The sequence below is a fragment of the Anabas testudineus genome, chromosome 23, assembly GCF_900324465.2.
Source record: "Anabas testudineus chromosome 23, fAnaTes1.2, whole genome shotgun sequence".
NCBI classification, from domain to species: Eukaryota; Metazoa; Chordata; class Actinopteri; order Anabantiformes; family Anabantidae; genus Anabas; species Anabas testudineus.
In genome coordinates, this window is record NC_046631.1 from 11,308,076 (window position 1) to 11,320,929 (window position 12,854).

A 12,854-nucleotide genomic window follows, 5' to 3' on the forward strand; every position below is an offset into this window, starting at 1 on the left:
AAGTCATTAACTGATTGAAGCTTTCATTACATTGAAATGACACAAAATGTTTGTTTGAACACTTAATAAATCTTCATGTGTGTTCTATCAATGAGTAGTTTCACGTGTTCAAACCCACATGTGCAATTAATGCAAAATTTTATTTAAACTGTTTCAAGCACAGTAATTAGAAGCAAATAAAAATAAAAAGTAATCATGTTAAAACAGCAGTTGATGCAAAATAATTAAAATTCTTAAGAAGTTTTAAATAAAGGTTTAAGTTCTAGCAGCATACGGTTTTTCATACTGTCATAGTCTGGAACATTTTTGGCAACGTGAGATTCAAACAACAAAGATTACAGCAGAAAAAAAGATTTCAGATAGAAGCACCTTAGTTATCAGAAATAATAATATATTAGAGCTAACATATTAGCTGAGGTTGTTCCCTTCGATCTCCACCTTTTAGAGCACCTAGTGTCTGTGTGTGCTGTTCATTTGTAGCTCAGCCCTTTGACCCAGGTTTGAGGGTGCTGAAGGGTTTAGAGTTTCGCAGTGAGCCTGAGATCTCTTGCAGGAAACCAGCGATGTGCAGATCCTTCTCTGACTTCTTGCCATCAAATATAACCACCAGAGTGAAGTGTGGCTCGGGCCGCGTCAGGTAGTAGGTGCTCAGGACTTTATCGTCATAGAAGTGGACCACCTTGTCCAGAGTGTTGAGCTCAGCAGTGCGGTCTCCCATCATCATGATGACATTAGGCCAGTGTGTGAGCGGCCGCTCTCCTGATGGAAGGGACACCACTGCGGGAAACTGCTCCACACCCTTTGGTGCTTCTCGGTATGAGTGTGGGTGGTGGTAGCCGTGACCCTGGAAACTTTCTGAGCCACGGTTGTCAAACACCAGAGACACGTTGCTGGCGTCATGCTTGCGGATGAAGGAGCAGATCTTGCCGTGGTAGTCTGGTGTGGTACGGGCCGTCAGAGCTCTCATGTCAGTCGGGGTTGTTTGACGGCTCAGTGCTTCATGGAAATAAAAGCTGAACTTGGCGAGAAGTGACGCCTGGAAGCGCTGCAGCCACACGTACAGGTGTGGAGGCTGCACTGCCTTCTGGGACTGACCTCCAAACAGATGCTTGCGGGTCTCTCTCTGCCGCTGGAAGAGCTGACCCCAGGCGACGAGCTTGGAGTTTGCACCGTGCAGGCTGAGCAGAGCAGGCAGGAAATGCCACTCAGACACCTGAGCCTGGCAACGCAGTAACTGGGTCACCACATCCACCTCAGTCTGGAATCCCTCCTCCACACGGCCCAGGATGGGGTGGTGGAATCTTAAGAAGGGAGGAAGAGAGGTTTAGTAATTAAACAGGCAAATAAATGCAAAGACAGTAGCTGGCCTAATTTGTAGTGACCTGAAAGCAGCTGTCTCTCTTCCGTGCTGAGAAGACATTTGCATTTCACTGTGGATCCATGTGTGAGCTCAGCCTACACAGACACACACACATTCAATTTGGTGTCGGTTTGTTTCTCCAGGTCTGCTGATGAGAGCTCCACCTTCACCCCTCAGTGCACTGTCAAATTAGTGATCTGTGGCGTGTCATAATGTGACCTGCTGCAGCTCAGTCAACAACTCAACAGCTGCTACGGCTGCAGGACACGATTTCACTGACACGTCTCTGGGGAAAAAGCTGAAATCCTGAATATGCTGGATAAAGCAGAAAGTTTTCCTCCTCCAACCCCAATATGTCACTCTCCCCTTTCCTCCTTTCCTTTTTTTATATCGCTGATTTATTTATCTTTTTTTATACTCCTGTGCTAGAGTAAGTGTTCAAAGCCTTTATTTAAGTAAAAGCACAATATTATCAGCAAATACACTGAAAAATATCAGCAGCAATACGAGAAAATGGCTCTTCTGATGGTGTTTAATGATATGATTGAGTGCTAATATGCTGTTTTGCTGCAGTAAAGACTCTTTTGGTTCAATTTAATCCACTTGTTTTAAAAAAGCACTGGTAATTTACAGCTTGAAACTACACAGGGTGAGTTTAGTTACTCCATAAGATGTTTAAAAATACAGATACACACTTAGAACTGTATTTCTGCAGGACGGCCTCCAGTGTGGTGACCAGCTCGTCTGAGTTGATGGTCTTCTGGCTGCCCAGTGAGTGCATTTTCTCGTACAGGTCGGCCATCTCCATGCGGGCCTGGGTGAAGTGGCAGAGCTGCTCCGACAGGTGCGACAGCAGGTCCTCCAGGTAGGACGCAGAGCCTGGCTGGCCGTGACGCCCCATCGTTACGACTTTCCTGAGCTCGTTGTACAGGGACGTGTAGATGGTGCGGATGGAGTCTTTGCGGCTAAAGAAAGACTGGCCCCCTGCAAAGAGAGGAAAGGGCAGTCAGTCCTACAGCTCCATCTGCTGTCAGAAATATTTAGTTGTCAGACTGCCAACAACCCCACACATCTTCAGATTAGGAGAGTAGATCTTTTCATGGTTAATTTAGCCAATTATTTGTACAGAAGTCTTCTTAATTAGTGCTGTAACTCAGCATCTCAGTTGTGGGTTAGAAAGTGTTAAAATGTGTTAATAACACTTTAGAGAAGATGCCAAGGGTCAACCCAAAACAAAAGGATATACCTATATTTAGTGTGATAATCTCGGTATTATCAGCACAGATTGTTAGGACATAGTAGTAGAGTAGATGAGCATTGTTTATAATGTGTCAGTCAGCAATCTGAGAGTGGACCATCTTATCAGATAGAGGTCTGTTACTGTTACTGTTGTAGCTTTGGCATCATGCCTTCTGTAAAGAAACAGCTTTAGAAGACGACTACGTAGTGTTATGTGTCATAAACTCACTTCACTTCACACATTCAGTTCATTTTGCAGGTTTCGGCTTCGTATGCATGTTTACTGTACTGTACACTGTATATAAGTACAGTACTCTGTATATAAGTACAGTACTCTGTATATAAGTACAGTACACTGTATATAAGTACAGTACTCTGTATATAAGTACAGTACACTGTATATAAGTACAGTACTCTGTATATAAGTACAGTACACTGTATATAAGTACAGTACTCTGTATATAAGTACAGTGCTCCATCCATTTACTCCACCATTGCGTATTTACCCCCCATTCATGCAGGACACGTTACCTATCTTCTGTCCGAGGAATGTCATGTTGTGGTACGCCTTCTCTGCGGCGGCCAGGTGTGCCAGAGCGGCCAGCAGAGCAGCCCAGATCGCCCCGGCGCTCTTACTGGTGTCCTTCTCCTTCTCCACGTAGTCTTTGGCCCTGTCGAAGGAAAGCATGCCGAGCTGTGTGAAGAAGCTCTCCAGGATGGCCCGCTCCCGGGGAACGGGCCGTAGCTCCTCCACCTCCGTCATGATTCAGAGATTGTCCCGCCGCAGGCTGACCAGCTGTGTGTCGCAGCGAGCTGGAGGCTAAATGGGTTAGCGCACCGACACGCAAGAACTGCTATTACACCCTTAATCCACGCAATCTACCGTCTTTAAAACATATTGACGTTGCTTCTAAACATAGCACTTAATAAGGATTCCTGTAAATGCTTTAAATATTTCCCTGAATTGACAATAACTTTAAAATAGTGTCTGCGCTAGCTAACTGGCTAACTGACCGACGCCATATTGTCAACAGAGGATGTAAACACTACGGAAGGTCAAGAGGGTCAAAGTTAGTACGTTCGTGGTTGTAAAGCGCTAGAAAACACACAGAGAACAGATAAACTTTATCTCAGTCTGTATGTGTGTACTTAGATTTATTGTAATTAATTGTTAAATGTGTGCTACAATTGTGTAGCTAGCTTAAAATAAAAAAAACAATTACTCTAAATTAATAAAACTTTATAAGATCAAACTTTATTGATCCCACTGTGCGGACAGTTAAGTAGCTCACAGACACATTTAGGTGCAAGAAAGAGAGTGAAATATATAAATGATACAGGTATTTATAACATGTTTACAAAGATATTTACAGGATTGTGCAGTGATATCTACCAGATATTTTAATAAATCAATTTCAAATTGAAACAGTGTGACCGGTGTGGATATGATTTGCAGACCAGAATACAGTGAAACTGTTGAGTTGTACAGTCTTAAAGCGGGAAGATCTGCAGTAACGCTCCTTTCTAAACAGGGGGTGTATCATTCTGCACTGAAGCAGCTGTTCAGAGCCTCCACTGTCTGATGCAGAGAGTGAGGGGTATTGTCAGCTTGGCTAATATCCTGCTCTCACACACCTCCTCTGCTGAGTCCAAAGGGCAGGTCAGGACAGAGCTGGCCCTCCTGACCAGCTTGTTCAGTCTATTCCTGTCCAGGTCCATGCTGCTTGCATCGCAGCAGACTACAGCATAGTGAACAACTATATTCAAATTACCTTTATTGATGAGTAAAAATTGAAAGTAATAACAGCTTCAGAAGAAATATTACGTTACCACAGTTTCATATTGCAGTGTTAATAATAACAACAATAATAACAATAATAATAATAATAATAATAATGAATACTTGGGGGAAAACGAGGGTGGACAGCAGCTAGACAGTATGTCAGCTCTACACTACAGCGTTGTGGTGTCTTGTCCAGGGACACCTCAGCAAGTAGCCAGGAGGAACCAGGAATCGAACCACTCAGGCTGGGGTTTGTAGGTCACTGCTCTACCACCTGAGCTACTGCTGTTTTTATGTGTTCATCACGTTTTAGTGTTTTATCATTCATTTTGATAAACACACTTGTTCTTCTCAGAAGTATAACTTTGGTGATCACAATGAAAAATATGACTGGTGTTGACAGTGATTATTCCCCATTAGTCCCATTCGATTCAACTATACCTCCCATAACTCTCTGACACCGTGTGCTATCAAAACCATCTCTCTCTCCTTCTCTATTTCTTGCTCCAGGGGTGGATCTCTCTCCCTTGTGAAAGTGTGAACTGCTTGAAAATGAGCACAAACCACATTTTCTCCTCTACTCCTCCCTGATCGGTAGGTGATCTCTCTCTCTCTCTCATGGTTTGCTGTAATTTCAGTAAATGTCTTAGATTGTTTTGGTAATATGTCATTTGAATGCTGATATTTTAATTGCATGCTGAATTATTGTGAACTGCTTCTTCAGTATATTTGACTATAAGAATGGTACATACACAGTATATATAATTACTTTATCATAATGTCTTTCAGTTAAACATAGGCCTAGAAGTATTACTGTATTAAAGTTAATCCACTGGGCGCCTTGAATGTCTGCATCATATTTCATACTAAACAGTTTAGAGTAAATGGATGGACTCTCTTCAGACGTTATACTCTAATATAACATGGCAAAAATACCACATGTAATAGACCAGTGCACAAATTAATATGCTTATTATCTGAGTATCAGTAGTTCTCTCTTACAAAGAATAACGGCTTTTATCATCCTGATCTAATGTGAGTTATACTAAAAAATAATTAAAATGTCAGTGGAAACATCTCAGACCTCTTCTGCAGCATTTACGTTTATACTGCTTGTCTGCATTCTTGGTGTGTTTCATGCTACACGCTATATTTCATCCTTTTATGGTTGCATTTTGATGCAGGGGGCATAAAAAACCTTATATCATATGATGATGTGCTCTCACTAAAGGATTTTTGATAGTGACAGAACAAAAGCTTGTGTTCATGTCTACAGTGGTGACTGTTTGTGCTCCGCTGTCATGAAGAAAGACTTTTGCCATGTGATTACAGATTACAAGCTATAGTTTTAAGACGTCTGTTTTAAATAATAGGATGACTGGCAAACATGCAGGAAGATACAAAGAATAATAAAGCTTATAAATCCTGGAAGCGTAGGACACTTTTTCTCTGTAATCAGTCTGGATTAATCTGTAAAACCCAAAATGAAGACAGTAGGCATCAGTTCGCTTTGCAGAAAAAAACACTTAATCCTGACATTTGAGAAACCATGAAATATTTGTCATTTGGCTTGGAAAATGCCTAACATGATTAATGAATAATATTGTCAGCTAATATTTATGATTAATGTCCCCATCAATTTAACTAATAAATGAACCGGCTAATCACTACAGCTCCAAAAAAACATGTTCCAGATTCAGCTGTGCATTCTCAATTAGTTTTACAGATATCTAATTATTTAAGGTAAAGAATAACTAAGGTAAATGTAATCTTTGAAGTATTAAGTAAGTAATTGATGGATGACCTGTCCCCCAAGTTACCTAAACCTCAGGTTACTGTCCCTTTAAGAAGAGCCAGGTTGGATTGCGGAAGTCGGTCCGTCATCTAAATGTCTCCGACGTTGCTTCACCTCCAGGAACAAACACAAATTGTGTCAGCTGCAGGATTGCCTTTAATTATTGATGTAGTGCTTTCCAAAATATATTAATGTAGTTAGTTTTACCGTCAGGTAGGAAAGTAATCTATGTCCAGTCACGTTTGAAGGGAAAAGGTTAATCTGTGTGAGCTGGCAATAGCGTTACACTAAACATTAGCCAGCTAGTTATCGTTGACTCAGGATGGCTGCAGAAACAAACGGTGAGTTCACTTTGCGTTAGCTAAATACTTACAACAGCTTTGCAAATAAATATTTGTTATATGCGTTTATATCGACTTCTAAAACGCATCAGATTATTGTATTTGTCATTTTCATTTGGATTAATCGGAAATAGTTAAACCTGTTTGCAGTGGTGTCGATGTGTTGATATAGCAGATGTAACGTTAGCTAGTTTTCATAAATTGACTGTGAAAATTATTTAGTTAAACGTGATATTTAAGATGAGTACTGTACACTATAATGCTATAGAAGTTCTCTAAATGATTTTTTTTTTTTTTTTACTTATCATTGCCTATATTCATGCATAGATAGACATTAACACAGCTTGTAAGGATCAACCATGACCAATAGAACTGATGTAAACAAAAACTGAAAACTATTCTCTGTATCTTTGTCTTTATTTTATCAACAACCAATCACACACTGATCTCATCCGGTGTCTTGTTCTGCAGCTCCAGCTGTCTGTCAGCATGGACTCTGAGAATGAGGTGCTGATGAAGGAGTCCATCAAGATGATGACTGATATGATTGTGCTCTGTGCCACTTTGGCACTCTCCCTCTTCTTCTGGGTCCTCTCCCTCACCATCAGCACTTACTATGGTGAGCAGTGTCTAGACAACTGTATGATGGGATATTCTTGTCAAGCCCAAAGGATGTAATGCAGAAATAATTTTAAAATGCCATTTCAAAAATCTAGATGACAAATTTAGACATGGTCTCAGATGCATTCCTGTGGCTACATGGCCAGTTGCATGAAACCATTTAAAATTACTCTGAAAAATGTGAAACACTGAGAAAATGAGTCAAAGCAAGTCATGTGCTCTACTCTGAATGCCTCTATTCTCTGTCTACAATCCAATTTTTATTCCTCAGAAGTGAACCCATAAAGGTTAAAGCCTGAACCTTTACCGGCATCATTTTTCATGGTGGCTGCCCTGAGTTTGACATGTTGCAATTCTCCCTCCAGAAGAAACCACCCTTACTGTTCCAAACTTTTTGCATTGTGCCTCATGTAAAGAAACAGTTTTAGAAGACTACTACAAGTGTTAGGTGTCCTAAACTCTGCACAGTCAAAAGTGTTTTTCCATGTGTCCATCCAAGTGGGGAAAAATAGAGGTGGTTGTACAATTTTATTTTATTTACAAAACGATCCTCTCATTCCCAAAATGTGGAAAAACAGCAGCTCAGCTGTGGAGATGTTAGTGATTGTGACACTGGTTTGACTGTGTGTGTGATTACAGGCACACTGCAGCCTGTGTCACCGTGGCGGTGGTTGTTCTCCATCTTGATTCCCCTCGTGATGTCGATTAGAGCAATGAAGAGAGGCAGTCTGGATCGCTCAGGAGCCCTGGGAGGTGAGTGTGTCCCCTTTTTTATCCACAAATTAAATTTTATCCAATTAAGTTAAGTTTGCTGTCGTATTAGTGACAAAGTGATGTGAGAAACGCTAATTCAAAACGGCAATAAAAGCTAAAATCTATTATTTGTTATTTCACCTAAACCTCTATTTATCTGACAAATACAATGATGAGATCTTCAGTGTTACAGTATAACCTGATTTTGTTTTTTTTATTTTTTTCAGAATATAGATTTGAATTTATTTTGTTCAGGTGGAAAGACTCCAGGATAACTGAATACATAAGTGATCTGAGATAAATCGCTCATCAGCCCCAGGCTACGACTGTGAAATCATAATTTGTCACTCATTAAAATGTTTCCCTCACACTCTGGAAGACTAGTTAGACTCAGCAGTGACGCTCATGTGACATCTTTAACTTTCATCTGCTCCTTTTAAATCTTTTTTCACTTTTTACGGCCACCGAATTGATTTATTTTGGCTGTTTGGACCACAAGGACGATATCTGTCCTCACTGGCTTTTCTGGGTTGTTAAATAATTAGATTTAGTAGAAATAATCATGACATTAACATAAAATGAAATAAACTGAACTACGCTTCAACCAGAATTTACTGAACATTTCCAGTTTCCCCTCACACTCAGCATAAAAACAGTAACAATAGCACATCCGCAGCTGCTACGCTAATCTTCAGTGTTAGAATTAGGTTCTTAGTCTGTTTTGTTCCCATAAACCAGCAGACTGGATAGCCTGGTGGTTAAGGCACTGACTGTGGTGTGGTAGGGCATGAGTTCGATGCCCGGTCAGGACAATATCCAGACAGATGAGTTACAACACAAATGCTACGGCAAGGTGGAGACAGGACGCCAGGACTGTGGGGAGGTGTAACCCTCCTCCCCACAAGACAGATTGGATTGATTAATAATATTAAATAGATGAATAGATGATTGAGAGAGGCTAAGATGAACACCTGCTCCCCTGGCTGAGTGTAAGTGAAGTACACTCTGAAGTCTGGTACTGGACTGAAGACAGAGAGACACTGACTGGGAGAAGAGAGTTGAGGTGACCAACAGAGAGAGATGAAGGAGGTAGCAGGTGTCCAGGTTAAACAGAATGAGTATGTCAAAGGGACTTATAAAAAAGACTTTAACTTATATAAAAATGACTTAAAAGAAATAAAGTTATTCATATAAGTTAAAGTCTTTTTTATATATATAAGTTAAAGTCTTTTTATAAGTCCCTCTGACATACTCATTCTGTCTAACCTGGACACCTGCTACCTCCTTCATCTCTCTCTCCTCCTCACTCCTAACCTCAACTCTCTTCTCCCAGTCAGTGTCTCTCTCCTATGTCTTCAGTCAAGTCAGTGTCTCTCTGTCTTCAGTCCTTTACCAGACTTCAGAGTGAACTTCACTTACACTCAGCCAGGGGAGCAGGTGTTCATCTTAGCCTCTCTCAATCATCTATTCATCTATTTAATATTATTAATTAATCCAATCTGTCTTGTGGGGAGGAGGGTTACACCTCCCCACAGTCCTGGCGTCCTGTCTCCACCTTGCCGTAGCATTTGTGTTGTAACTCATCTGTCTGGATATTGTCCTGACCGGGCATCGAACTCATGCCCTACCACACCACAGTCAGTGCCTTAACCACCAGGCTATCCAGTCTGCTGGTTTATGGGAACAAAACAGACTAAGAACCTAATTCTAACACTGAAGATTAGCGTAGCGGCTGCGGATGTGCTATTGTTACTGTTTTTATGCTGAGTGTGAGGGGAAACTGGAAATGTTCAGTAAATTCTGGTTGAAGCGTAGTTCAGTTTATTTCATTTTATGTTAATGTCATGATTATTTCTACTGAATCTACATATTTAACAACCCAGAAAAGCCAGTGAGGACAGATATCGTCCTTGTGGTCCAAACAGCCAAAATAAATCAATTTGATGGCCGTAAAAAGTGAAAAAAGATTTAAAAGGAGCAGATGAAAGTTAACGATGTCACATGAGCGTCACTGCTGAGTCTGATTAGTCTTCACTAGATGTGTGTGAGCATGAGAACATGAACACTGGTCTAATAAAATGCAGAATGATGCCATTTAAGAGGTGGAGTCATAGAGGTTTATACTTTCCAGGAAGCAAAGTAAAAAGCCCCACATTAAAATCCAAAACAAACATCTGGCTTAAAAACACTGCTGTCAAAACTGTGGCTCTAACGGAGTAAATGTATTGATGATCTAGTTTTAGATTTAGCAATTTTACTTTACTATACTTTATATTTGTAATTTTAAGTTAGTCTTTCTTCATAGTTCACACTGCTCCACTATTTTACACAACACTCCCACCAAGCTGCTGGCGATTTTATTAGCAACTAATCTGCAGATTATATTGTTGATTATATACATGTTGGATTCAGACAGTTCCTCTGATCTGGAATTTGTATTTCCTCAGCTCTCCTGGTGGGATTTGTGTTGCTGATGGCCAACTTCAGCTTCTTCGCCTCGCTGTTAACCTTCTTCCTCACCTCGTCCAAACTGACCCGCTGGGGAGGAGCACAGAAGAAGAAAATAGATGCAGAGTACAAAGAAGGTGAGAGATAAAAATATTTGTTTGTCTCAAGTAAAATGCATTAATGTATTAATGAATGTATGAAATTTATGTCTGTCTTAGGGGGCCAGAGAAACTGGGTCCAGGTCTTCTGTAATGGAGGAGTTCCCACAGAGCTGGCCCTGCTTTATATGATCGAGGTAAACGCACAAACTGGACCATTATATTATAGTAAATTGTATGTACATAACCTCAAAGAAAATATGTTCTATTATGTGCCAAAACATGTTTTTATTAATTATTATTAATAGTTTTATTAAAGTTTCCTCCTTGTTTATGATAATCTATCTGTTTGTTTCAGGTTGGACCAGGTGAGATCCCCATTGACTTTGGTAAACAGTACTCTGCCTCCTGGATGTGCCTCTCTCTAGTGGGAGCCCTCGCCTGCTGCAGTGGGGACACCTGGGCGTCAGAGGTGGGACCTGTCCTCAGCCAATCACAGCCTAGACTCATCACCACCTGGAAGGAGGTCCCAGCAGGTGAGATGTAGTTTGCTTTCTATTTGTATACAGGTGGATTTTAAATTTTTGTTTACTAGACATCAACACATTTGTTTGTGTTGGAGTCCTGTAATCATGAGCGATTTGATTGGTCAGGAGTAAATTAATCATATAAAATGTTTACCAGGCTCATATCTGCTTGATTCTCATTCTGCTCTGTCACCTACCAGGAACAAACGGAGGAGTTACACCTGTTGGATTAGTCGCCAGCTTCCTCGGTGGTCTCGTGGTGGGTGTGGCCTACTTTGTCACACAGCTTCTATTTATCAGCGACCTGCACCTCGCGGATCCTCAGTGGCCCATCATGGTGTACGGTGGGGTGGCTGGCTTGCTGGGATCAATGCTGGACTCTTTCTTGGGAGCTCACATGCAGTACTCAGGTAACTGTACTTTTACTAATGCATATTACTGCTCATAATGATTTTAAAGTCATCAATCTTCATGTCTATAAGACATCACAAAATAGAAATTTCTTCAATCTCCAGTTAACTTAATTTAAATAGTCTAAAATCCGTCAATAATGCTTTCAAGAACCCCCAGAGAGACTAATACCAATATTAAATTGCCTCTACTCATGCTTAATGTCCCACTCTCCAACCTGGATCAGCTTATTCGTCTTAGATCTTCATTGTTGTTAAACATAAATCAATCAATATTGGCAAGACGTGTCACTCAACAGATGTGGGAGTCTATGATACAGACTAATAACAGAATCCAGGTTGGAGAAGAAATCAACTAAATTCTATTAAAAAGGAAAGTGACTAACAGCGCATGCAAAACGTTAGAAATTCTTATTCACTGAATGATAAAGTTCGTCTTCATTTTGCTGTGATGGTCTTTCTCAAGTTGACAGTGTGCCACTTTAACAAAGCCTTTGATTAGCAGTTTTAGATTTGTTTTTGTAACTTCATTGTAAGTTTTGTAACTTAACTTCACGTCACTGTGCTGTAAAACTAATTCCAGACACTAAAAGTATTAATGAGTAGACACTAACTATTAAACCTAAACCATGGACATTTTGCTGGACTTCGACCACATACTCGCTGCTTTGAAACATTCATTACACTTGTACTCACTTATCTGGCTCTTCACTCTGAAGCTCTTCTGAAAAACACTGAATAGATATTAGTATTTCTACTTTAATCCATCAGTGAATTTTAAATTACTTATTAGTTTTTCTGCACAACGTTACTGTTACCTGACTAACTCGCCACACTGGCAGTAGGCTGAAGCCGAGGAGGTATGGGTGGGGGGGCACTACAGAGCTTAATGCATCTGGGTATTTTACAGAATTAACTGGATCTAAAATAAACTGTGTGTCAGAACCCATCCCTATCAACCAGATGTCCGTCTGTCTTTAGGTTTTGATTCCAGCATCGGGAAGGTGGTGAGTTACGAATCGGCCACCACCCGCCGCATCTGTGGAAAACCTATCTTGGACAACAACGCTGTGAACCTGTTCTCCTCTGTCCTCATTGCGCTCATCTTGCCAGGGTTTGCGTGGGGCATGTGGCCACGATGAACTGACAACAGAACCAACGTGGAAAAGTCGACTGATGTGACACTTAACTGCTGTATGTGCTGAAGAAGTTCTGATTGTTATAATACAGAAAATTACTCTTTTTGAAAGGAAAAATAACAATCATAGAAAAATACTGGCTGAAGTCATTATGTAATGTAATTAAAATAAGTCAGTGCTTTAATAAACTGGGCCATACATTTAAAGATATGCTGTCCAGTTTCTTAACACCTGCAGCACAACTGAGTGAAGCTTTACAATGCAGGTTTCAAACTATTCTGAAACACATAAACCCCAAATTAAACCCAATTCCCAAATAATCCAAAAGAAATGCTCCGAC

At 40.5% G+C, this 12,854-nt stretch overlaps 2 protein-coding genes across 2 annotated transcripts; one reads left to right on the forward strand and one right to left on the reverse strand.

The window, feature by feature from the left end:
- Positions 1-154: 154 nt before the first annotated feature.
- On the reverse strand, positions 155-3,630 carry c23h12orf66 (chromosome 23 C12orf66 homolog). The gene is made up of 3 exons (XM_026361195.1): positions 3,131-3,630; positions 2,056-2,344; positions 155-1,301 (listed from the first exon to the last, which is right to left on the reverse strand). Exons 1-3 carry the CDS (start codon positions 3,360-3,362, stop codon positions 482-484), a joined length of 1,341 nt encoding a protein of 446 aa, XP_026216980.1. The 5' UTR covers positions 3,363-3,630; the 3' UTR covers positions 155-481.
- Positions 3,631-6,272: 2,642 nt separating this feature from the next.
- Positions 6,273-12,720, forward strand: tmem19 (transmembrane protein 19). The gene is made up of 8 exons (XM_026363465.1): positions 6,273-6,518; positions 6,990-7,137; positions 7,779-7,892; positions 10,340-10,477; positions 10,559-10,635; positions 10,797-10,974; positions 11,166-11,375; positions 12,357-12,720. The coding sequence occupies exons 2-8, from the start codon at positions 7,008-7,010 to the stop codon at positions 12,515-12,517; spliced, it is 1,008 nt and encodes a 335-aa protein (XP_026219250.1). The 5' UTR covers positions 6,273-6,518; positions 6,990-7,007; the 3' UTR covers positions 12,518-12,720.
- Positions 12,721-12,854: the final 134 nt, after the last annotated feature.

Excerpts from the sequence above, each read along its gene's own strand:
- tmem19 (XM_026363465.1), top strand. The coding sequence starts at position 7,008 with ATGGACTCTGAGAATGAGGTGCTGATGAAGGAGTCCATCAAGATGATG. Across the intron at positions 7,893-10,339 it reads TCGCTCAGGAGCCCTGGGAG|CTCTCCTGGTGGGATTTGTG; the intron begins GTGAGTGTGTCC and ends GTATTTCCTCAG. Across the intron at positions 11,376-12,356 it reads AGCTCACATGCAGTACTCAG|GTTTTGATTCCAGCATCGGG; the intron begins GTAACTGTACTT and ends GTCTGTCTTTAG.
- c23h12orf66 (XM_026361195.1), bottom strand. The coding sequence starts at position 3,362 with ATGACGGAGGTGGAGGAGCTACGGCCCGTTCCCCGGGAGCGGGCCATC. Across the intron at positions 2,345-3,130 it reads ATTCCTCGGACAGAAGATAG|GGGGCCAGTCTTTCTTTAGC; the intron begins GTAACGTGTCCT and ends CTCTCTTTGCAG. Across the intron at positions 1,302-2,055 it reads CTGCAGAAATACAGTTCTAA|ATTCCACCACCCCATCCTGG; the intron begins GTGTGTATCTGT and ends TCCCTTCTTAAG.